Genomic DNA, 26,977 nt, shown 5'->3' with positions numbered 1-26,977 from the left:
GAAAAAGCTCGATTTAATTAGGACTTGTGTTTTAATTTTTAAATCTACAAACTGGATTTTCAACTAATTGGCATTCACACTGGGATTTCCTTTATCTCTTTTGCAATTTAATGTTTTTTTTGTTGTAATAGGGCAAGAAACATTTCCCTCTGAAAAAGAACACATTGTTGTCGAATATACCAAGTGGAAAAATGCGGATAAACACCCTCTTTTTATCTCCTTCGACTTCTTCCTCGTTTTCCTGTGCCTTCTGTTTCTCATCTTTTTCCCGTTTTGTTCCAAAAAGCTTACCGTTTAATATCCAATCTCGTATTCATTCGCCTTAGGTGTAAGGGTCCCTAGAGTGGAGCGAGCAAAGTTGAAGCTTGTACCTTGTCATATAATGTCAACTAGAACATTTTTTTTCTTCACACTTTGGATGTACTTTTCTACCCCCCTTTTCTTCCCAGATGCTCTTTTATTGTGCCTCTCAACATATCCCGAAGGGGTTTAAGGGCAGAAAAAAAGAGGGATAAGTCTAAGATGTTGCTTTGGGTCTTGTCACTTGTGGCGATGAGGATTCTGAAGGGTAGGTTGGCCTCTTTGATTGAATGGGAAACGTGGTTAAGATAGGAAATTGATGATTCACTAAAGATGTATGTCATCAGCGAAAGATGAGATTTGTGATGAGATATAGACAATGGGATAAAATGGTGAAACGTGTTCGTTGCTATATTTATTGAAAAATATGTTAAAGAAGTTACGGATTGTGATGAGCTCTTGTTTGGTTTGTAATTCACTCAAGGTGTTAAAAGCCTTTTAATAACTTTCTGCTGACTGTTATATCCCTTTTACATATATGAAAGGTAGTAAAAGCAATTATGAATATAATCATAACCATCAAGATATTACCAAGGTTATCATATTTTTAGTATTTTGAAATTGGAATTTTTACCGACCTAAATTGAATTAAGTAGGGTAAAGTGAGGTAATTTGGAACAATTTACAATTTGATACATTTGTGATTTTCTCATCGATTCAGATGAGCAAAGACAAAACAAAGACCGCGAATTAAAAGAAAAAGACCATTAAGAAGAACAGGAAAAATATTTTTCCTAGATAGTTTTCGGCCAGTAAACTGAGTATGAGGGACAGTGAAACACGGTATTGACCTTTGGCTCCTTTCTCCTTTTAATTTCCTAAGCCGACGTTTCGGAGGGGTTTTCCTCCTTCTTAAGGTCTACAATTTGCAATTTTTTTTTACAAAATATTAAGAATAAACAATGAATTAAACAATAACTAAAATGATCGCGAGACTTACATAGAAATTTTGGGGAAAAAATTGTCACAAAAATCGTTACGGCGTTATCACACTTGCATATTAAAATTTTAATGTGATTCACATTAATTGTCGCTTGTGAGCGTCCAAATATGTTATTTGTGTCTTTGAGTCACTTAATATTTGGGGTTTTTCTATTTATTGATAAAGAAGTGGACTTGGCCTGCAAAAATAAGTCTAAATTTACCTAAAGCATAAATATTTTTCACATTAAAAAATTAATGAGAAAATCGCATTAATTTTTCGCATTAATGCTATAAATCAATTAATATCAAATTTTGCGGGCCAAGTCTACCTTTTTATCAACAAATAGATCAAATTTTGAATATAAAATGATTCAAACACACAAATTACTCATTTGGACTCTCATTAGCGACGATTAATGTGAATCATATTAAAATTTTAATGTGTAAGTGTGATAACACAGTTACACTGAGCACAATTCGGACTTTGCACGAGAGACAATTTTTCCAACAACATCCAACAAAGACTGATCAGCTGATCGATGTTAGCCCCCATCACAGCTGTGATAAATTTCTTCTTCCCTGTTTGGGCTTCTGTGCCTGTGTTTGACTCTATTTAGTATCGATATCGATATCAAAATATTTTTCCTTTTGAATCTCTAAAATAATGAGAAAATCTCAAATGTCCCAAATTGTAAATGGTTCCAAATTACCTCATTTTACCCTACTAGTTCTCTATTACCTCATTTTACCCTTCTGTTTTCTATTTTCTTTTTGTTGAAATTAAATTCGGAAATTCAGTACGATTATCGTTTATCTAAAACACTTTTTCAGAAAGATTTAGGTAGTTCGTTCGGCAGTACTTGGAGCTAGCAAAAAAGGCCCAAATCCGGACTAAGTAACAGAAATATCGGCAATGTGTCCATTTTTTCAAGAAGTTTTTTTTGTTTCCCCCCTTACCTACCCCCCCTTACCAAGGTCTTAGGCCTTGAGGCCTATTTTGACCAAAATCAAATGTTCAGAGAACCGAAATACATTCATCCATGTATTCAAAAATACCAAATCGTCGATCGCTAAAAGTATAAAAAATTAAAGGGAAAATTCTCAAAAATTACTTGGTCCAAAGTCTTTAATTAGGTACCCAATTACTTAGTAAAAAATAGTTTCAATGTTTCTTATGCAAATTTTGTCCCTAATGCAAAGGGACTGAGGCATGTTATTTTATTTTCGTTATTCGTTTTGTCTGAATTTCGTATATTTTTTAAGTAGTTGAATGTTCTACAACTTCCTAAATTTTTTCACTGAATTAAGAACGTTTAAGTTTGTAATAAGTGTTTAATAATTCAAGAGATTTTCAAAAAAAATGGTTTTCTTATTGAAAACCAATTCAAATCATCAAAATTGAACTATAGTATTTATAACGATTTTTAATTAAAGTCTAAATTGTTTTTAATCTAAAAAAAATACTTTAAGGTAATATACTTAATTTTTAAGCTAACAACGCAATTTCTTTTAAGAAAAGGTATTCAGATCAATGAGAACGTTTAAAATAATAATAATAATAATAATAATAATAATAATAATAATAATAATAATAATGCTGGCACAACGTTCCATGGAGGAACAAGGCCTTCCCACAAGGGAATTTCTAGACATGTATTATTATTTTTCATTGCACGGGATGAGGTTGTCAGTCCCGTGCCCGTGGAATCAAGTGCAGTGAAGCTCACTGGATGCAATCCGAACACCTTTAACGCCAGAAAAATTCCTGGTGACCCAAAGGGGATTCGAACCCGGGACACATTGCATCATAGACCGAGTGCTTTACCACTTGACCCATTGAGTGAGACCCATTGATAATGACCACTTTCCTAATTAAATTTTAAACATGATTGTACATTTTAAAAGTTCAATTCAAAATGTTTATTAAATTATTAATTAATTAAGTAACGTTTTTTACCTATGTATAAATTAATCAAAATCGGTGTAGAAATGGATTATAGAATAGAATTCCATAAAAAATCATATCCTAAGTGTCTTTTTTTTAATTTAAGGTTCTGAAAATAATTTCTTTAAAAGTAGTTTTTGAATTTATATTAAAAAAAAATATTTTTTTGCAATATATAAAAATTGGTTTTTTATGTCTAATTTGTGAAGAAGACTCTTGTTCTTTGCGTTAAAAAAGAGGTTTCTTTAGAGGATAATTTTTCCAAAAACGAAATATTCTCCTCAAATACCAAAAATGACATACTTTCAAACTTGGCCTCCCTGTTACTAAAATCCTGTCAACGGTCTTGTAAAAGATAATTATTTTCAATGTAAAGGCCTCTACACATTGTAAGCAATTTTTGTCAAAAATTGCATTTTTGACAGAATTTTGACGTTTCTGCCTACAGCACTGCAGCCAATTTCCTTCAAAAAAGCAATTTTTGACGAAAATTGTGCTCAATGTGTAGACACCTTAAAAGAGATTTTAAATCTCAAAAATCCTATACTCTATTCTACATGTAAAATCTCAGCTTTAAATCGCTCTCCTGTAAAATTTGCCTACTGCGAATTATTCGTTTCTTATTCTGAGCGATCGTAGTGCATTAAAGTAAAAGAATCAAGAGCTTGAATTTTAATTTTTTATCGTTTTTCTTTACTTAAAATAAATTGACTCAAGCCAATAATTAACTTCTTAGTCTTTCATCTTTGTTCCTTTTAATTTCGAAATATTTGAAACAGTTTATGTACGACAATTTTATTTAGGAGAGGCTGGGGTATTTCCTGGTATAATAAATGATTATGTAGGATTTGTACTATATATTTTTAAATAGAAAATATTTAGAAAAACTATCTGGATCAGAGTGGTTTAGTAAAAGAGTTTTGAAAAAAAGTTTAACTGCATGAAACTGTCCCATGCTCCCCTATGAAGTTTTGAGATAGTGAATCTTGTTTAATCAATTTTATTATATATTCTTGTCATAAAATTTGTTTGATTGGGGTGTTTCATCCCATTTTAATTCATACTTCCCATTTCTAAGTCAGATTATATTTAAATATTATTGAATTCCAGACAATACAAGCTTTATGGATCTTATCACTGATTTCATTTCTTTTCATGACTTATAAAAGTATATTTTTCTAATAATATTTAAATATTTTTTTTTTATTTTTTGTAGCAATTGCGAGTTCTTTTCAGGATTTTTAAAATACCGCCAATTTTCTGTTTCCACAAAAATAGCATAAATTCAAACCCAACTGTTTCAAGTAGATAACCAGGGAGACCTCTATCACATAGAAGCTCAAGTTTATCACAATGTGGAACATTTCACTCAATTTTGTATCAAACGGAAAAGAAAATGTTGTTGAGGGGAAGCAAAGCTTTTGGGTAAGGCTTACATTGAATGAGATAAAAATAAAAGAAAAATATTTGATTCATTCACATGGGTGGTAGAGGAAATGATGAAAATAAAACGTCGAATTTTCTTTCATTTTACAATCAAATACACCACTCAAATACCCTCAACATATTTCCTTTTATTCTTTTTGCACTTGACATCATCTTTTACAATTTCCTTCACCGCAACCCCTCTTAGCTCCTTTTATCCACCCATTCACCTGAACTTTATGAGGGTGATTCTTGGCGGGGAGAACCTAAATATATTCAATATGAGTATACTTGTCGGTTTATTTGTACATTTCGAGACACCACAAAATTGAACGTCGCCCGAAAAGATATGATTTCACCGCACTATATACTTACTCTGGTGCTGATGGGAGGTGGGGGAGGGAAGGGGTTGAAAAGGGGTTGATGCTTTCAATGTTGGAGAATATGTACATAAAACTATTTTTGCCTTCCGAAATAGTCGTATCGTATTAAAGTTCAGATATTTCTTCCGGAAGATCATTTACGATTTTCTTATTTCCGCTTTACTTTTCAGCCACAAACTTGCCAGTTGATCCAAAAATCTTTCCTAATACACTTCCATCCACGCGTGTAACTTCCTTTATTTTCTCCCAACTTCCGGCTATTACTACCAACGAATTTTCTAAGGGTAAGTAACAACAAAAAGCATACAAAAGTTTTTTTTGCCTGTGACTCCTGCAGAATTACAAAGTGTTGTTAACATATTCTTTGCCATGTGATAGTGCTCTGTGATACTATAAATACTTCTTTGTGCTATTTGAAATAGTTTCAGCAGCATATAAATGTGTCTCTGAGGAAAGAATTTGTATGTAATTACTTCTCTCGTATATATATTTTCCTCAACAATATTCACGTGAATAAATTAACCAAGCAAAAAGTGGTATTCTATTATTAGTGAAAAGAACTTTTTATAGTTTTCTAACAAGTACCATTACATATTAAAGTCTAGTGGTCACAAACGTTTTAAATTCGAATTTATGACTGATGCACACCGTCGCAGTAATAATTCATTTTACCCATTTTACTTAAAAAAATATTGAGAACCCGTCAAATAATTTCGTCAAATATTTTTAAGATTTCTGCAGAAAATCTGCCGAGAAATCTGTAGATATTCCTACGAATTTTATTTGGGCTTGGGACAAAATTCGTCAGAAATTTTTGCAGATTTTCTGACGAATCCTGGTAAAATGTTTAATCGGTAATACTTGTTAATCAGAGCATACTATTTTCTTTGTAAGTTCTAGAGTTTCTTGATAAATCACCAATATTTTTGTTGAGACAATGGAGACCATGCAGATTTCCAATGCAGAAATTCTGCCGAAAATCTACAGATTTTCTACGTAGAAATTCTGCCGAAAATCTACAGATTTTCTCTGAATGTACTAGAATATACCGTTACAATTCAAAAAACCTCAGAGTAAAATCGGCAGGTAGAGCAATGATTTGACGGGAATCTATTTTAAATGGAAAGGTTGGTAAAATTGATCGTAAAAATTTTGAAAAAAATATCTTGTTTGAAATCCAAAAATAGATTTGTCAAATTAACAAGGAAAAACGTTCTTTGACAAACGTTTAACAAACATTGTTACGAATTTGTCCTTAAATTGTAATAAAATTGCCAGCATTTAAATACAAATAAATACAAGTTCCGAATAACATATTAAGTACTTATTAAGTATTTAAAAAGTTCTTAACTCAACGACTTAATTTTAATTGGTTGTGGAACATCAAACTACTTAAAACATATGAAAATCAGACAAGCGTCAATGCTTTGTGGTGAATAGCGAATTTAATATGGCATTACTCTTCCGTAATACTAAGTATACTTGATTAAGGCCTTTGTAAAGGTCCTTAGTTAATAAAGTAATTTTGTAGTAGGACTGTTGAACCTAGAGTAGTTGGAGGAAGAAAGCCCATCCTTACGAAGACTCTTCTAAGCCAACGGTACCAATCACTGTTCAACTACGGTGGTAACTTTCAGGGGTGCTATAAAATAGCAGCTAATCTCAAGTTCCGATATCGTTATAGTTTCGATAGATTGGGTTGTTAGTGCTTAATGAGATATTTCGAATTTACCAGTCAATCTTCACCGGATTCGTGGTTCTCTTGGAATGGGCAATGGGGCTTATTCTCGGAGGCATGCGAAGTCTTGGCCTGACTCCAATTCCGCACCCCTAATGAGCTGACGTCCTAATGAGCGGCCGTCGGTCCATTGGAAGCTGGGAGGGCCTCTTTTCCCCGAAGCCTATCACCGGAGCCTATTGCGGGGTATTTACTTGAAAGCAGGTACCTCGCGGTAGTACGGGCTTCAGACCTAAGACTTTGGTCACATGGCTTAATTTCTCTAATTTATTATCAATCAAGAATTTTGATAAATATTTGATTTAGCAATAGATTATTGAGAGCAAATTCCTTATTAGATTCAGAAAAACCAATAAATTTCGTTGATATTTTGGATTTTGAGAGCTTCCGCAATTGGGCCAAACCTCCAGTCTGAAGACGCCTTAACATTCATACGTTTTATGGTTGTATAGACTTTGGAATCGTCCCTCCTCACATAATATAATGATAATAATAATAATGCTTGCACAACATTCCATGAAGGAACAAGGCCTTCCCGAAGGGGATTTCTAGATATGTATTATTATTTTTTTCTTATACAGGATGAGGTTGTCAATCCCATTCCCGTGGAATCAAGTGCAGTGAAGCTCTAGCTTTAATCTGAATACCTTTAACGCCAGAAAAACTCCTGGTGACCTAAAGGGGATTCGAACCCGGGACATTTGCATCATAGAACGAGTGCTCTACCACTTGACCCCTTGAGTGTACAATGTAAACAGTCCTCACATACGGGACCAAAAATCCGTTGTAGAATCCTCCTCTGAAACGCAGAAGTTCGCAATCCTGTTAACTGAGGAACCACATCTCATATGAATATATGTGCAGACTGGCTTGATCATAGCCCTAAATGTACAGTATTTGCATAAATTTTATGCTTAAGAATATGGATAAGCTCAGATAATAAGCTTATGATTTTTCGATCTATGAATGTCAAAACGTGTAAATCTTAAATTTGAGTCCGATCCGATGAAGACCGATTTTGCCTAGGACTACAAAATTTTTTCTCTTGTTTATATTACTAGGGGAGACTGGGGCAAAAAGTCACAAATTGAAAATTTTAAAATTCAATATCTTCCAAGATAAAAGAGATAGCGGCTTAAATTTTTTCCATAGATGGCCTTCTTGGAATTCGAACAAGGATTTCAGAAAATGAAAAATATTGAAATTTTTAGCCCTATTTTTAAAATGTTTTCCTTACAGCAGCGGTGGCAGCCAAAATACCGAAAGCCAAAATCTCGAACGCCAAAATCCCGAACTGGAAGAAGAAGAACTGGAGGAAAATGTTTAGAATAATTTCCCAAGACACAAGAAATTTCCCTTTGCCTCCAGTAAGCGCGGATACAATCGTGGGAGTAGCTATGACACTTTTAAGAATTCGGGATTTTGGCTTTCGATATTTTGGCCCATTCGGTATTTTGGCTTTCGGAATTTTGGCGTTCGGGATTTTGGCTTTCGGGATTTTGGCGTTCGGGATTTTGACCGGGACCCTTACAGCAGATATCAATTTCGACCTACTTATTCTCCAAAATTGATGCACTAGTAAATATTTCCTAAATGATTTGGACTCTTTGAATACGAAACCACTATCTATTTTAGAATTTCACAAAGATTCTTTTCTCCAGAAGTCCTTTTATTAAAAACGACCACTTGGGGTAAAAAGTAACAAAAGATATGGAGCAAAAAGTAACAAAAACCGAAACAATTTCTGATGTCTCACGGCGAGAAAAAACGTCATTTCTATGTTTTGCCGCGTTTTGTTTGCATTGGTCAAACGATTTGCAGTCTTTTGTGTATTTTTTTCTAAAATAGAGTGAAAAGCACTTTTCTCGTTCAGATAGAGAAAACTGTATTTTAAAAAGGTGTAGAGGAATAAATTCTCTATAAAAATATGTCACCTAGCTATTTTTTTAATTTTACGAAAGCCCGTAATAAAGCAAATCAAAATATGATAATATTCCATACCTGGTACTATTTGCCCCAGTATTTTTCAGAATGGTTACAAAATTACCTTTTAGAAAACAGCTCGATAAATGTATTTCCTTACAAAATAGAAGAGAATGCCATTCACAAAGTTGTAGGGCGGTAAATTTCCTATAAAACTGCGCTAATTAGAAATTTCTGGGGCGCTCGGGTAGCTTGTAAAAAAAATAAAATATACGTTTTGTGACTTTTTATCCCAGTCTCCCCTACTGTTTCTAAATTCTTTATGGATGATGCAGATGGCTCATACAACCTGAGAAAGAATTTTCCACTGTTTTTATTCAAGAGGTTGATCACCAACGCTAAGACGGCGGTGGACGCTATAACTCAAATTTGAAATTCTTCGAACTCTCTATCCCTAATATAAATTTTCAATAAGAACACTAGGTTAAGAACAGTGTAATAAACAATAAATATTTCTAAATATTCTTTATATATAATATTTATTTCGTAATGCAAAAGTTGTAAGGATTATCTTGTCAGTCCTATATCTTATGAAAGTAGCAAATCTTATTTGATGCAATCCGAACGTTTTGAACAAAAAAAAATTTTTTTCCGGCGACCTATGTTAATAAAAACCTTTAATTGATTTAATTGCTTTTTTCTTTCAGTGTAAAAGACTTTGTATTATTCCAAGGTTACGAACTGATAAAGACAAATGCGTGAGGTGGTTCAAAATACAAACAAGTTGCGAATTAAATTGAACAGTGAGAGTTAATTATTGAGTTATCGCATAGCTTAAGCTTTGCAAGTGTCATATGAATTCTGTGCATTGAATTGCAGGGTAATTTATCATTTTGAAATAAAATCTATCAAAATGACCATCGATTTATCAACTGATAGTATTTTTTTTTCTGCATAACGTATAATATTGAATTTCACGTTATTACACAGACTTTTCAATAGAAGACATCACTCTCCTGCATGGGATGATTAATACTTCCTTTTGAGAGTGACTGATTCTATACTGCTAAGAAGACGAATGACAAGACTTTTCGATGCATCAATTGCAGACAACAATGTCATTTTTGTGCATGAACTGAAGTATATCCTTTTCTCAACTTTTACGTATCATCAATGGCAAAAGTTTTTATGACATAGAATACTCTTGTCTTATATACAATATCATTTTGGAAGAAAAATTGTTCAGAGTGCAGAAACTGTGAAAAGTTCTCATGAGATGGATCCTTGAAGTAAATCATACAATAAATGCATTTTGTATAAAAGTATAATGGCAAAAAGTTCCTTTAAAATGCGTCGAATAGACGGTTGTCTATACTATATTTGCAACTCATGTGCATATTAAACTTTATTAAATTTTCAAGAAAATTATTATAATAATTTATTTTCACTAAACACGCCAAGATTTTCCAATATTAAATCCAAAAGTTTATCACTTCTCTACAATACAACTTTCTTCATTATGTTGTTTTCGTAATTAAATCACAAAGACGAATTTTGGTGTGCCCGAAGACTAAAAGTAATTTAACAGTTTCTTACTTTATGACCAACAGAGAATGTTTTATTTTAAAGTTCATGAGACTTTATGATGAAAAACTTAAAGACTTTGTTACACCATTACAAATTAACCTCCATAATGTGTAAAGTACTTAGACGCGCGTAATTGAGAATTTTCTTCGGTATGCTGCCCATCATACTTTCGGTTTTCCCAAGCATCTCTTGTATGAGAATTTACCAAGAACACTATAGCATTAACCTACGATGCCATATTTTGCACAAATGCTCAATTTCCATGAGAAGACTTTCACCACAAGCGACACCTTGATACTCATCTCAACATGCTACATATTCCCTCAGGAAGAATTCTCAGTAAATAGACTGACACTCTCAGCAGATACAAGATGCTCCAGGAAGATTCTTGAAGGTGTTCCACTTCTCTACAACTATTTGTGCCTAATTAAGTGAAAAATTCCCTTACGGATACTTTATACTGCGGAAGGAAGTGTAAAATGATCTAAAAGGCTTATTAGGGTGGGTTAACCACCTTTTCACAACCTTCGTTAAATAGTACTGTATGTTGTTCCTAAAGTTATTGAACAATTAAATATAGAATATTACTTTTTTAAGTTTTATGAAATTAAAAAAAAACGTGATCCAAATTTCAAAATTTGCTAATTTATTTATTAAAGTTAATGATACAATGATATAATGAAGCGGTAATTCATAAAAAGCCTGTTTCTATTTATTCCGCCAGCCGCTTTTACACTTAAGAGAAATCCGAAAAAGTTAAAATACCATTCCTGAAATGTTAATTTTACCCTGCAGTATTGATCCAAAATCAGTGTAAATATTACCCTTTTTAGGTGTATTACGGGTTAAAGGTACCCTTTTCTATGTTAATGTTACCCTTAATAAGGTGTAAAATTAACATTAAAAAATGTTGATATATTTTACACCTAAAAAGTGTTAAAGTTACGAGGAAAAAATGTTAATCGCACCGTCTTTTTTTTTCTCAGTGCAGTAGTGTACCAAATAGGAGAGAGTCGGCATGCTTGAGAAACCTTTTTATGTTTCGATAAAACCTTATTTCTAAAAGTCAGAAAATTACTTTGAAATTTTGTATAATGCTTAGTATTCATTAGTATAGACTTTTTTTTAAAATAATTTGATTAGTATTTTTGAACATCTTGACCCAATTAATGAACAACTCTCAGAGATTATTTAAAAGACCTGACCACTGATGAAGGCTTGGAGATCGAGCCGAAAGCTCTGGAAAAAGTTGATGAGTTTTCCTGAGTAAATTGTATTTTCCAGACAGTTTCGAAAATCTCCACCTCGTTCTACGTTATTGGATTAAAAGTGTCCACAGACAACATGTACAATCGAACATCACCCGGAAAATTGTTTAAATGCTTTAGAAATAAAATCGATGCCGCATGAGTTAACTAAAAAATCAGGAAAAAATTCAAAATTCACTTCTGAAATTTTTTGAAAGAAGGCTCTTTTTAGCATCGAAGTGGTACAGGCGATTATAAAATGGTTATTTTTCGAGTAGGGGAAAGCGCGCTACCTACGGACGATTCAAGCTTCGGACAATTCTATTTTTTCTCTATGTTCCTTATGGATTTCACTCATAGATCTTTTTCTGAAAATATGAAGCATTGGACTAGCAATTAAAATATAATTATTATAATTGGGCATATTCATTTATAACACATTGAAAAAAATGATTTGTGCAAAGCATAAATCGTTCTAAGGTAGCGCGCTTTCCCCTATCCTTAACCCTAAACATTGTTGCTTCCACCTAGTGAAGGATCATAATCTACAAAATGGCCAAATATCTCCAGAAGGAAGGCAATACTCATTAAATAAGTCCAATAACACGAGAGTGTGATATTGCAACACAACTACGTTCCGTGGCATTGCACTTATCTGATCCAGATGAATTCGGATGTCCTACCGCCCCGGCTGTATTTTCTGATAATATTTTCTGATAAACAGTTGTTCCGATCGATGTTAGTTACAATTATTCAGGAATAAATTCTTCATAAGTAAAAAAAACACAGATTTTTCAATTTTAAATTGCGTGGTAATAAAATTTGTTTTTTTGCTGACAAAATTTAATCTTCCGATAGACATTGTACAGTTGATAACCTACATAGTATAATAGGAAAAGTCCAAGTAGGGTGGCGGCATTACTTATGGCCAGTCTATACTTGTGGCCACTTCGTAGATATCTTCAATTTTTTCCCCCAAATTAATTTCGAAGAACCACAAAAATAGGAATATTTGATGTGCTATCATTGAATGAATCTTTTAAACTGATTTACTTTTACATTTCGGTAGAATTTTAATAATTTTGCGGGAATTATTTCACTAATACGGCAGATGGTCAAATATACGTCAAATCGTTAAGAAATTTACTAACGATCTCATAATTTTTAATGACTAAATTTTATATCTTCAATCAAAAATATTCAGTACTATTTTTCAAAACTTGTTTTCTTAGTAACTATATTTTCATTTACCACTTGATTTTTATGATTTTTTAAACAAAAAATGTAAAATAAAGACAAGGCCATAAGTTATGACCTATTTGATAAGATTATTAACTTGTGGCCACAGAATTTCACGTGTGGCGCCATCACAGATATTTGGTTTAGCGAGTTGACAGTTGTTGTATTTTGATTCAGTGAATTTGAGTTTTCCAGCAAAAATTTAATAAAGTTTAAGGTAAGTGTTGAAATTATAACGTAAAATTGATTATAAAAGAGTAGTGTGTAGATCTTGTTGATTTTTTCAATAAACCTGCATTTTGTTGTAAATAACCTAACTTTTTCTCTTATATCCCTCTTAGGACAATGCAAAATACGAAAAAAGCCCTATTATTGAACTCAAAGGATGCAAAAAGTATTGAGAAGCATTGAGAATGGAGTGATCACGACTAGTATTCCAGTCATTTCAGCTGTACCCCAATCCCCACACAAACTCTGTATTAAAATCCCCGGAAATTCTCCGGGAGAAACATTTGATCACGGATGCTTTCATAGCCCCCAAAAGAGAACAAACTGAGGAGGATATCCTGAGGTGGGTTCTTCATGCAACCAAACGTGGCTATTCCATCACGAAAGACAGGTTGGATTACTGGTCACTGTGCGCAGAATCAATGTTAGTAGTCTGCTACTATTATGAGTAAAATGTTTAAAAAACTATGAAAAACTTGTTAAGAAAAATAAGAAAAACCTATGAAAGTGTTTAAAATGCTTTTCTTTTATAATAAAATTATTTCATTACTAAGTTTGTTTTATATCATTTAAAATTGTGGCCATAAGTTATTCTACGAATGGGCATAAGTTCGTAAAAGAGGCCACAAGTTATGAATATTACATGGTTGGGAAAACTACATATTTTCCGGGGTTTCAGGGATTTTTCTAGGAAATTCATTTGAATATATCGAAAGAAACTACATGAAAGAAATTACTCTTAAGATTTTGCTTTAATTGGTCAAGAAGATCAACAGCTATAGGCAGATATGTCCTTAATGTGGCCATAAGTAATGCCTGCACCCTAGTGTGTTTTGTATAAGGGTCATCCTACCTAGAGCATTGCAAATTTTAAGTTTAAAGATTTAAAGTTGTATTTATACAAAGACAACTTTTTCATTCAGAGTAGTGAAAAGTGGTTAATCATCCTTAAACAAGTACCTTTATAAAGTTATTATAAAGAGCACCAAATGCCTGACCAACATTATTTTGTCATCAGGCATTTCATTCCTCCTCTTTTGTTTATAAAAATCGGTCTATTTTATAGTTATATTCATTGGATTATAATGAAAGAAAAATTTCTATAAAACCTACCAGATCTATTGCCTAATTTTAAGCCTATTGTATGAGGAGTTTAATGTTTCTGGATGTGTTTTTGTGTTGGATAAAATGCGAAATATTGGCATAAAATTTGAGAATCACAGCACAATATGTTGTTTGTATTTTAATGGTGCCGAAAAGGTTAAAGATCATCGACTATTCAAGAATGACCGGCTGATAAATGTTGATGCCTCTGCATTATTAAAAATATGCAAAATATGTGCGGATTATCACGTGAATAACTCATTGAAGATTTACATACATTCCAATGATTTTTTTATAGGCCATGTTAATTTTCGTGCTGAGAAGTATTTTGCCTCAAATTTGAAAAGAGATGGCAAAGCATCCCAGTTTTGCTGAATGGTCGAACTCACGAGAGAAAGAAGCTAAATTATATTATGATATGGCTCATTTCCACGTAAGCGTAGATGAAAAATCCCAATTCCAAAGATGCCCCACTTTTAAAGGTGCCCCACTTCCCCCTAAGCGTGGAAATTTCCAACGATATTTCCATTGGAGGAATCAACGCAAATCTCTTTTGAGAAATTACCAGGGCTACACAAGAAAATGTTCACTAGGATTTTTAGGGGTAGAATTCTCCGGGATCACATGGGGAAATTTCTAGGGGTACCCTTGGAAATTTCCACTCATATTTCCATCGGAGAATTCAGCGGGTATATCTTTCAGGAAATTTCCACCCAATCTTCCATACGGGATATCCCCGGAGAATTCTAAGGGAATTTTCCTTGATTACCCGTGAAAATTTCCACTCAAATATCCATAGGAGGAAACCAAAGGGAAGTCCACGGGAAATTGCTTCTGATAACCGTTGAAATTTCCCGTTTGTTATCCTCTGCAGGGAGCACTTTTTTATAGAGTAATAATCAATTATAATCTTCCAAACATAAATATGATTCTGTGTATACTGAAGAAATGTCACATGAAAATAGTATTGCCAGAAGTGATTTAAATCGACACCTTTTTAGTTTCAAACTTTGGGGAAGTCGGGCACCTTTGAAATTGGGATTTTTCACCTATTTTTAAATAAAATTGAGCCCTATCTTGATATAATTTAGATGCACAAACAGATTGAGAAGCTGAATTGCATTATGATATGGCTCAGTTCCAATTAAACATAGGAGAAAAACCCAATTTCAAAGGTGCCCCACTTTCAAAGGTGCCCACCTCCCCCTACGAACAAATTAAAAATGTAAATATGAGAAAAATAAGTCATTTGCGAATATATTTCCGATTTGTTACTGATTTCAAACCCTTTCCAAAAAATCTAAATTTAACCAAATCGGTTGAAAACTAGGTCCTCCAGAATGGTTTGGCTTTCAAAATTTAAGATAGTGATGTTTTTAGGTCATAGGTATGTTTGGACAAAGTGTTCGTCTGGACCACACCCAAAACATATCCAAAAAACAAAAGAAATCGTAGGAGCTGTTTTCGAAAAAACCAAAAAAAAACATGGTTTTGAAGGGGATGGAAGGATGAAGGGGAAAGAACGTCAGAAGATATTGTTTTTTTATTGGGGGTCACCGAAGACCGGAAGTTGATATCTTTTACCGTTTAAGCTCCAGAGCAGTGCAAGTTAAAAAAATCGAATATTGTAATAATTGACTAAAAAAATTTTATTCTACGAAATTGTCAATTTTATTATTTTTCCAATATAGAATGTACTATGCAGAGATTGGTTAATTAACAATGCTAAATTTACAACTGTCAAAAAAGTGACGATCTGCACCACAAAGGATCATGTATTAACCAAGGTGCGTAACATATATGTTTAATAGTAAATAACTTTATTTTTTTAATTTTAAAAAAATGTTAATCGCACCCCCGTTTTTTCTCAGTGAATTTAAACACGGCGCTATAGAGCTTTACCGGGCCGGAATAAAGGCGGTAACTTTCATCATCCTCAGCTCGGACTACAGTCGAGTTCCTCAAATTTGAACGACGACGGTTGCATTTAAAATGTAAAATATGAGGTTATGTAAAAGAAATTGTGGATGGAGTCTGAATTAGAACTATTTTTCTCTCGTGTTCCCTCAATATTGTCATATTTTATTAATTTCCTCAACAAATTCCACCTATTTAACAACAAATTCAATTGATAAAATTCTCTAAAGGTATTTTCCTTAGTTTAGGAAAAGAGAATTTTACATGAATTCCGTTACGTTTTTGAAAATATTGTTCAAATTTGAGGAACTCTACTGTAGTTAAACATCCGGAGGTTGTATGTTGTATCCAGAAGGCACCGTGATCTACTGAACAAGCCAGTCACGGGCCACTGCATTAACGTAAATAATGCGCAGTGCTCCCTTGTCCAGCCTGAATCCGAAAAACCTTGGTCTAGTCCCTTGGCCCATCGCAGCCCTTATTCCATCGTACATGTTGTCCGAGATGCCGGTCGTGGTTCCGGTGATAACAATGGCCACCTTTAGATGATCAGTAACATCGTCCCGAAGGCACATAAATTGAATAGAAATGCACGAAAATACTAAAAATGTTTTTATTCTAGATTATATTGACAATTCTTAAAGCAGAAACGTATTATTTGAATAGGCCATAAATCTATATTTAAATCTTCAAATCCTTCCTCTATCCACGTGCACTGAATAATATGTAGTAAATCTAAGTTAAGTTGGGACATTAATCAATATGACAATTTCTGCATTGGATATCTACTTGTTGATACTGCGACATTTATGCACATAAACATGCTTAGTCAAAGTGTTAATGTATATAGGGATTGGAGGGGTTGTACTTTGATAGATTGTAGTAAAATAGGCGCCAACAATTAAACTATAGCAGAGCATATCAATTTAGCGTGTCACATTTGGCATATTTGCTGCATTGTGGGCTCAATGAACATTATCGTGCATATATGCAGTATCACTTAAATTGACCTTACATATCGTGCCGATAAAATTATATGGTTAGATCAAATAGTGTTTTATACATTGAATTCTTCCACTTCTTACTAAGCTCCATCGACTGTGAGGGCAAGAACTTGACTTTTGATTTAAGCTATTTATGTTCAATTTACATTTACTGCTATATTCGCCTAAACTGCAGCATTTGCGTGGGTTGTTCCCATTCAAAATGGAACGTGATGTTATTGAATTGTAATATACCTCCTCTGAGGCTCTTCTTTCACTCTTCCCCAAGGGGCTTCCAACAAAACAAAACCCAAAGAAGAAGGAAAAAAAAACTTTCTACGCACATTTCTCGATAGATTTTGAACATTACGGAAGGAAGAAAAATATGATGAAATTTATGTTTCAGAAAAGGGAAAATCTTCTATAATATTGAAGTGTGGTGGTGTGATGAAGAAAATTTCCAAAAGAGATAACATTTTCCCCATTCACAAAACTTAATGTTATTTTTCTCTCAGTTTCGGCGGTGAATAATTTTCCACTGAACATAATACAGATCCATTTTTTTCTTGGTGAGGTTTTTTTCTGAATAAACAGTTTTTAAGAGGGAAAATAACTTGGTAAAAGTTTTAGAATGAAAACTTTTTTTTTTTTCAACGAATGTATATCTCGAATTTCGAAGGGAAGAAAATGACATTCTCTGAAGGTGTTGCTTATTGGATTTGTTTGCAATGAAACTTGATGAAAGCTTTTCTCCCTTGACAATTTTGACGAGAACTTTCCTCACCTCTCTGTTCAACTGTTAAACATGATGATCTAAAATGTCAAAGAAGGTTTCTTGTCACATTTTCTTATCACATTTTCCAAATGTCTTTCCTCTAATTTAGAATTTATCTTGCTACATGGAACTTCTCAATTGGATTTCTTTTGCAAGGATTCCCATTGAGAAATTTGGTCGACAACAAGAAGAGACAAAATATCCCAATCAATATATCACACAGAACTCATTTCTTCGTCTCCTATTATTTTATTGGCCTACCCCACGAAAGTGTTGACAATGACAAAAAAAAATTGTTTATCTCCATTTTTCAGCTACCCTTGATGGTGGGCCGTGTCTCCAGAATGTCTGAAGCAAGTCGAAATTTGTTGACGGTAGGCAATTTGGAGAGTGGCTTTGGAGGTACGGGAGCATGTACCATTGGTGACATCTTCGAGAACAGCGGTGAGGATTGTTCTCTATCTCCACCATCCCTCATCCACCCTCAAGATCCAACTGAGGTACTGACGTTGACACAGAAGAAAAAGAATGCTAAAGTGGAGTTTGTGCAGTTGGATTCAACGGACAGGCCCGTCAACTTTGCAGACCGTGATGATGCTATACATGCCAAAATCCTCGACGAAATCCGGAAGTGAGTCTCAATTAATATCATTTTATTGTTTGATATTCTAGGGTAAGTGTGCCAAATTTCGGCATATTTGCATGCAAGCGCCAAAGTCTCAAGTTTGAAATGTAATATCTTTAATAGAAATTGTTTTTTTTTCATTCCTTCTACTTTAGGAGTGTTGCTTAGAACCTCGTAGACAGTTTATCGTCTTTATTTACTTTAAAATCGTTCTTAATACATTTTAAAATGAATAAAAATGTAGACATAGCTTTGGTGCCCTATTTCGACCACCTTCATTCTCATAGTTCCTTGCTCTTCGGGAATTCTTCCAATGCCTTTTTCACGTCATCTCGTTTGTCAAAGCTACATTTTTTGTTATTCTTTTGCATTGTCTAATCTCTAGAGTATGCAAAAACTAAAAAAAATCATAGAAATTCGAGGAACAAAAAAGGTGGTCGGAATTGCAATCTGGTCGGAATTTGGCACACTTACCCTACCTCTGGCTAAATAATATAATAAATCGCGATCCAGTGACTTACAAGGAATTACATTGCAGTAAATTATTTTAAACCCCTTAACGGTTTATAATTTAAATTCAAGCTCTGAAAATTTATACTGCTATTTATCGCGCCATCTTCAGGTGACATGAAAGATGTTCTTACGAGTTTATGAAATTAATTAAATTAAAAAGTGTGCCAAATTTCGGCATAGTTGCATATAAGCGCCAAAGTCCTAAGTTTGAAATGAAATATTTTTAATTCATATTATTATTATTATTATTATTATTATTATTATTATGACTGCTTTTGAGCTAGTGCTCTTGAAAGCATATTTCATAAATACAGAGTTTAAAGAATTTCATATTTGAGTAGTAGCGGCCACCGCCGTCTTAGTTGATATTTTTTGATATTTTGATATTTTTTGTTACTTCCTTTTCGGGAGGGTTGTGTGGAACCTTGAAAACTAGTTTATCATCTTTGTTTTCTTTAAATCACTTCCTAAAATATTGAAAAATTAACAATATGGACATGGCTTTGGCTAGTATTCCGGTCACTTTGTGTGAAATACCGGCCACCTTTTTTCTAACCACCTTTTGTGACGCAACGGATAGAAAATTTGAAAACGTCAAAAGGAACGAGTTTAATATTTAGTTTAATACGTTTATATAACCCACAAGCCCTGAGATCTTCCGTGTAATTTGTCCTGAAGACCTGAAGAGTAGCATCTCAAATTTACGCGCAGATTCCCGTAGCAATTTGCCCTTCCTGAACTCTTCCAAGGCTTTTTCCACTTCATCTTTTCTGTAGAAGCGATGGTTTTTTTCTCTGGACATTGTGGAACTCACAAATTGAAAAAAAAACACAAAATGAATAAGAAATTTAGGAATGCAAAAGATGTTGCCGGAATAGGCAACACTACCTCACCGGAGAGACGCTCACAAAGTATATAGTTTTTTACGCGAAATACAGGATCCAGCTGGGAAATTTAACCTGAAATTTAAAGATTGATTCACTATTACCAGAAACAGAAACAATATTTAATGAAAACTAATCAATTTTCATGAAAAACACCGAAGGAAACCCTTTTGCACTTCACCACAAATCGTAAGACTGCTAGAAACACAATCGATCTGTCACATTTTTTGTAAGACTTTCCACACTGAGTTTTTACAACGCAATTTAAATTCAAATTATACCTAAAATTTAGCAGTCTTTGTGTTAATACATCCTAAAATGAATAAATATTTAAAAGCAAAATGAATTAATTTACTGTTCGAAGATAACATACATAATTTTAATTTATTTATTTGCATGGCCGAAATTACACTCAAAGTGGCCGAAATTAGAAGCTGGCCGAAATTTGGCACACTTCCCCTAGTCCAAAAAGGTTGAGCTTGATTAAACTCGTGCCGAATCGGAAAATGTGAGCAAAAGTTCACTCTAGCAACCCTAATTTTTTGTCAAAATGCTAAACTTTCTCGCCTAAAGCCAAAAATACATGCAGGGATCGGCTTAGGGAACATCCCAAAATTTGAGTGATCAGGCTGAGCCTCTAAATTCACGAGGCCTTGTGAAATTTACGAGGATCAGTGACATCAGCGCCAGTGGTAAAAATATAAAACTTTACTTTGGGTGTTTTTAGGTACTTTTCGAAATGTTAGTTGAATGAAAAAAACATGGAGAGTAGGTACGTAATGTCGCAGAACCTTAAAATGTATTAAGATTGTAAGAAAGGGAAGTTCAAAATACTCATATCTGTATGGAAAATCTATTGATATTGCACTTTAGAAGTCTTTCAGCATTCAAAGTGTGCACATTTGATGAAAGTTTACCCTAAAAACACTAATCCTTGATCCTAAATCCAGAGTATATGGTAGTTTAAGCTGATCTTTTACCGTCAAATTTTTCGAGCTGAGTATTCTCAAGGATCAGCCTCAGTCTATTTTCGGTATAACACAGTTGATTCCGAGCAGTGGCTGCCACTATCGACCGGTTTGTACCTTCTACGATATAATGTTTTTGCTGTGCAAGCAAATATTAAATCCCATGAAGAAAAATCTTCAAGAGCTATATTAAAGGAGTTAGGTTAAGGAACTGTACTCAATTTCGGCCATTTTTTTATTTCTCAAATTTCCGTAAATTTTTAGGTTTTGCATACTCCAGAGATCATACAATGCAAAATTAAACTTGAAGAAATGTCTCTTCTACGAACGAAATGATGTGAAAACGACCTTGTAAGAATTCCTGAAGTACAAGGAATTATAAGAATTAAGGTGGCCGAAATATTACACAAAGCTATGTCTATATATTTATTTATTAATTTTAAAATGTATTATGAATGATTTTAAGGAAAGCAAGGACGATAAACTATCTATAACACTAAGAAAAATCCGAAAAAGTTAAAATAGCATTCCGGAAATCTTTATTTTACCCTGCAGTATTGATCCGAAATCGGTGTAAATATTACCCTTTTTAGGTGTATTAGGGGTTAAAGGTACCCTTTTTCATGTTAATTTTACCCTTAATAAGGTATAAAATTAACATAAAAAAATGTTGATATATTTTTACACCTAAAAAGTGTTAAAGTTCTGAGGAGAAAATGTTAATCGCACCCTCTTTTTTTCTCAGTGTAGGTTCTAAGCAACACATCTAAAAATCAACTAACAAATAAATCAATTTGTATTGCGAATATTACACTTCAAGCCTAAGATTTTAGCGTTTGCATGCAACTATGTCGAAATTTTGTACGGGTACACTTGGCCTTTCAAATTTAAAAGAAAAAATATTTGTACTATAGGGGAGACTGGGGATATTAGAACAAGGGTAATTAAAGATAGCCAAGGGTAGGTAATTTCGAAAGCTCGTAAAACCTCCACCAGATGCGATATTATTGAAAAAAATATTTTACAACTTTTCAAGTTAATTAATTTCGGTCCACTGACTGGTATGGACCAAGCTTGAATTTTGGTATATTATAGTACACTCTACGTCTATCATATCTATCATACAAAAAAAACCTAAATGCTTCGGACAGCCCTAACCTGAGCTCTAAGGGGTCAAAGTTTTAAAAATAGACTGGCCTATTAACATTTTTACCTAAATTTTGGTTTTTGTGTGCGCCTCAATGAATACTTTCAAAAACAGTACAAAAGTTCACCACTGAAGGCGCTAAGATAGTGCAAAAATTGTGCTAAAAAACGACTCAGTGCAATTTGATTAAATTCTAGAGTGCTATAATCCAAACTATGAAGTTTCCAAAAAGTGGCGAAAGTTCGCTTTGTCTGGCTAATTTATTAAGTACTTATTAAGTACTTGATAAGTACTTAACATTTTGTCTCATTTAGTACTTAATGAGACAAACGTTAGCACTTTGTGGTCAATAGCAAAAATAATATGTCATTGCTCAGTCTTAACACTAAGTACCTAATTAAGGACTTAGTGTATGTCATTGACTAAGTAGTTTGTATTAATGACATATCAAGTACTATTGACTAAATACTTAAAAAGGAGCTTTTGTCTAAGTGCTTTTCAGTCGTTACTCTTTGGTTAAGATTTTTTTTAATTCCTAATATTTTTTTATTTCTCAAAAAAAAACGAAAAGGAGCTTTTTCTTTCTATAGCGAAAACGTTGAGCCTAACTCTCTTGGTTTAGATGGACATACTATCAATAGTGTAAGCCCTGATGGGGTTCATTTAAATAAAATTAAAAACTTATAGAGGAAAAATGGGAAGCTGAGGTTGCTACCCTTTTTTCAACGTCCTGAGAGTGAAATATCCACGATGATTGATACGTGAATGATTCGATTACGTTTACTTTTTGTTGGTTGACAATTTTGCACAAAGAAGATGTACTTGCAATGCAATACCTTTACAGAAACCTGCAATAAAGGCTTGCAAATTGAAAATAAAAATTATTTGCCTCATTGGTTATTTCCAACAGAAATATAAATTCTTTTTCGACTATTTTTAGGCACCTTAACTTTTTTTAGTGACAGAAATCATAAACAGAGAGTTCTTCAACTAGTTTATGGGAATAGTAAATTAAACAATTGTCAGTTGGGAAATAATCTCAGGGATGAGGTATTTCTCTCAAGTGGTAAAGAGCTATGAGTAAACTGGCATTGCCAGACAAAAAGTGCCTCGTCGTGAGAGCAGAAGGCTCTATTTAGGTGAAATGTATTAAATTTTCCATTGAGTCAGCAAAATGTCAAATTGCCAAGAGAAAAGTGTCTTTTTTTGTCAGTGAGACTGTTTTGTCTTGTGTCTCACAAGACAAACGGACAAATACGCTCCAGTAAATATGAAAATGCATGACTATTTAGCGAAAATTCACCCATAGAGATCTTCTTATCAATAACTTTGATACAACATTGGAATATTTTATCATCCTCCGCCCACTAAATTTCAAGATAAACCTACATCAATTGTTGTTGGTGTTCATGTTACGTGCAATTGTACTGTTAAAATAACACTGACAGAGTGCAATTGGTGCTCAATATGCTTAATTTTAGCTTATGTCTGCATATCACAAGCTATAAATATTTAATTTTGTGCCACAAATCAGCTGTGAGGAGTAAAGATGAAAAAAAAGTGTAGCTGTGTTTGCTTTACCATTACTATATTGTAGAATAATCGGAATAATCATAAATTTCACGGGGTGGATAAATCAGTAAACGACCGCGGAATTTGGCGAAGTTTCAAAAATAGAGCATATCAAAGAAAATTAATTTTGATATTACTTTTTGGATTGAGGTCAATATAAAATCAAAACGGTTGATGACGTTGATGACAGTTTATTTTCAAATTTAAATTTTTCTTTGACATAAGTTGTCAAAAATACGGTTACCACCAATAGGGTTAAGGGGGATTTAGATCAGGAAAATTTCATGAAATCAAAATTCACATTCCTTTTATTCTCACACGTTTTGAAAATGTCTATCTCATTCTCTAAGGGCCTAAATAGTCTCAGGCTGATCCTCGAGAATATTTAGCCTATAAAATTTGGCAGTAAAGGATGAGATAAAGGAAATTTATGCTAAGGACTTCTAATCGATGATCCTGAGCCCTTAGTGTATGAAAATTTGGGATAAATCTTTACTGTCAAATTTTACAGGCTAAATATTCTCGAGGATCAGCCTGAGTATATTTGGGCCCTAACACTCCAAATTCGATTGAGCTAAATTGAATTTGTTCTGATGCTTAAAAGGAGAAAAAGAGTACGAAAGAAGGAGATAGACTAATGCAAATCTTTTGAGAAAGAAAGGGATTCAAATTTCGAGTTTATAAAATTTTCCTGATCTGTGTGCCTGATTTTTTTTCTGAATCTTTCATAAAAAAAATTCATAAAATTTTCCTGATCCTGAAGGTGTGCCGGAGCCATAAAATTTAATTTTAAAATTTAAAATCTAATTTGGAACTTCGAGATTTCATAGCAGTTTTAAATGGCAAAACGAAAAACAACGAAGAAGTAATCTTGAATGTAAAGTCTAGTTCTTCGTGGTTTTCTTTTCCTCTTTGACCATCTTGAGAAAATCTTAAAATTCCAAAATAGACACTATTTCAAATTACCCCATTTTACCTTACGGCCCTTATAACTTCTACCCTTTCTACCGTGTGTAAAATATTCGGAAGTAAAAATAGGAGTTGCAAGAGAAAATTTCATTTGTCCGCTATTTACATTGGTGGAAAAATCGAGTCCTGAATTAAGTTCTATCGCTCTAGTCTTAGGACCTAAATAGACTCAGGCTGATCCATGAGAATATTTAGCATGTAAAATTTAGCAAAAGATTTATCCGAAACTGTCTTAAACTCAAGGCTTAAAATCATTGATTAGAAGTCTTTTACATCACTTTCCCTTATTTAGTTCCTTACTGTCAATTTTTACATGTGAAATATTTTCGAGGATCAGCCTGAGTTTATTTGAGTCCTTAACGTTAAGGTCCTGAATAATGCTTAAAGCTGAATGTTATTTTTACTGCTAGAACCGTTTCATAGCCGATAACTAATTTTTATCCGAAAATCAATTCTATTTAGGGGAAACTGGGGCACCACCAAATACGGGGTACCACCAAACACTAATTTTTATTTCTAAACTACTTGGACTATCTCGACCATTCCTTCAGTGGACAAGCATCCCTATAGTGCCTATAAATTCCTATAGGCCTTGTCCTCAGAAGTCGAATATCTGATTAAAAAATCGCAGTGTTTGGTGGTACCCCGTGTTTGGTGGTGCCCCAGTTTCCCCTACTTTTGAAACAATTTTAGGGGATACAGTAGAGTCTCGTTATAGTCCATATTTGGTTTCAGATTTGACACTTGGGTCGCACTATAGTCCATGTAATTTTTTAAAATTATCAACGACTTTTAGTATTAAAATTGCTCGACGGCTTCCACTTTCTTTGCGATTGTGGTACTTGTGTTCGCTCTCTTCATTATGAATCACGATTATCACAACTACTTAATAAAGTTTGCCAAAAATATTAAAATAATTATGTTTGTTGCGTACAAAAAAACATAACCTAACTTAAAATCAGTGTTTTGAAATCAACGGTTGATAAATTGTGGACTATAGAGCGATGGCCTATAGCGAGACTCTACTGTATTTTGAATGATTTATGAATCGGTTCAAATCGGTTGAGAACCGTTGAATGATAAATTGATGCGAAAGTACTTTTGAGGTATAGCATCTAAGTCACGAGTTCGAACATTTCGCGAAGCCTGGGACGCTTTGCCACCCCTTTACTGCTAATTTTTGGTTTTTTTACTGATTTTTTAATTTTCTTGCTGCTCATTTTTAATTTTGTGCTGATCAACTTGAATATTTTTACTGCTCATTTTTAATTCCTTTTACTGACCATTTTTAATTTTTCTGCTGATTACTTTTCAATTTATTACTGATCAACTCGAATATATCTACTGATCAATTCGAAGTTTTTACTGACTAAATTTAACTTTTCACTGACAAAATTGAAAATTTTTACTGATTATTTCGAATTATTTGCTGATCAAATTTAATTTTTTGATGACCACTTTTAACTTTTTACTGATCATTTGTTTTTTCCTTTCCGGAGGCAGTCAAAATCCCAAACGCCAAAATCCCGAAAGGGCCAAAATTCTGAAAGACAAAATCCCAAAAGCCAAAATCCTGAATGTTCAAAATCCTGAAAGGGATAAAATTATTTGGAGGCTAATGTGTAGAATAATTTTCCAAGACACAGAGAATTTTCTTTTGCCTCCAGCAAACGCGGGTGCAATCGTGGGAGTAGCTATGATACTTTCAAGAATTCGGGATCTTGGCCCATTCGGGATTTTGGCCTATTCGGGATTTTGGTGTTCGAGATTTTGGTGTTTATGGCTCTGGCACACCTTTTACATCGGTCAAATTTCATAAAATCAAAATTCACATCCCTTTCTTTCTTAAAAATTTAGCATATGTCTATCCTACTCTTTCGCACTCTTCTTCTTCCTTTAAACATCAAACCAAATTAAATTTGGTTCAGTCTTTGAGACCGAAAGAGTGGGATAGACTTATGCAAGTCTTTTGAGAAAGAAAAAGAAGTTAATTTTGATTTCATGAAATTTGACCGATCTAAAAGGTGTGCCGGAACCTTTAGGATTTTGGCGCTCGGGATTTTGGCTGTCGAGATTTTGACCGGGACCCCCTATTTAACATAATCTTCAATCAGAATAGGGTACTTAATGGGTTAAATGGTACAGTACTGGCTCTATAATCTAAGTATCTAAGTATTTGGAATCTCTTTTAACTCATCAGATTTTTTTTAGTTGAACTTGTTCAAATTGAATCCGGTATTATTATTATTATTATTAATAAACATTTTGGATTGAACTTTTAAAATGTGCTACCATGTTTTAAATTTAATTAGAAAAGTGATATTTTTTCAAGCCTTCAGTAAATGAGTGTATTATCACCTGATAGCGCTACGCGCGTTACGCATGCTACGTGTCTATTAAACTGGCTGGCATTCCCGTAAGTCGCGCGCGCCAAATCTTCTATGTTTGGAATAAGAATCAGATAAGATAGAATTTTCTAATAGACATCAATTGAATTACTTTAATCTGTTGAACGTGTCAA

General features: G+C 33.4%; 1 protein-coding gene across 12 annotated transcripts in view; it reads left to right on the top strand.

The window, feature by feature from the left end:
- Positions 1 to 26,977, top strand: part of LOC129804882 (potassium voltage-gated channel subfamily KQT member 4) — a 343,722-nt gene that overhangs the window by 103,442 nt on the left and 213,303 nt on the right. For all 12 annotated transcript variants that reach the window (XM_055852579.1, XM_055852587.1, XM_055852584.1 and 9 more), the window contains exon 3: positions 18,093 to 18,409. In XM_055852579.1, coding sequence (XP_055708554.1) covers positions 18,102 to 18,409 — 308 coding nt within the window. In that variant the 5' untranslated portion in view covers positions 18,093 to 18,101. The remainder of the gene's footprint in view (positions 1 to 18,092; positions 18,410 to 26,977) is intronic.

The sequence above is a fragment of the Phlebotomus papatasi genome, chromosome 2, assembly GCF_024763615.1.
Source record: "Phlebotomus papatasi isolate M1 chromosome 2, Ppap_2.1, whole genome shotgun sequence".
Taxonomy (NCBI): Eukaryota; Metazoa; Arthropoda; class Insecta; order Diptera; family Psychodidae; genus Phlebotomus; species Phlebotomus papatasi.
Note: the sequence above shows the minus strand (reverse complement) of the source record. Positions and strands in the feature narration are given on the sequence as shown.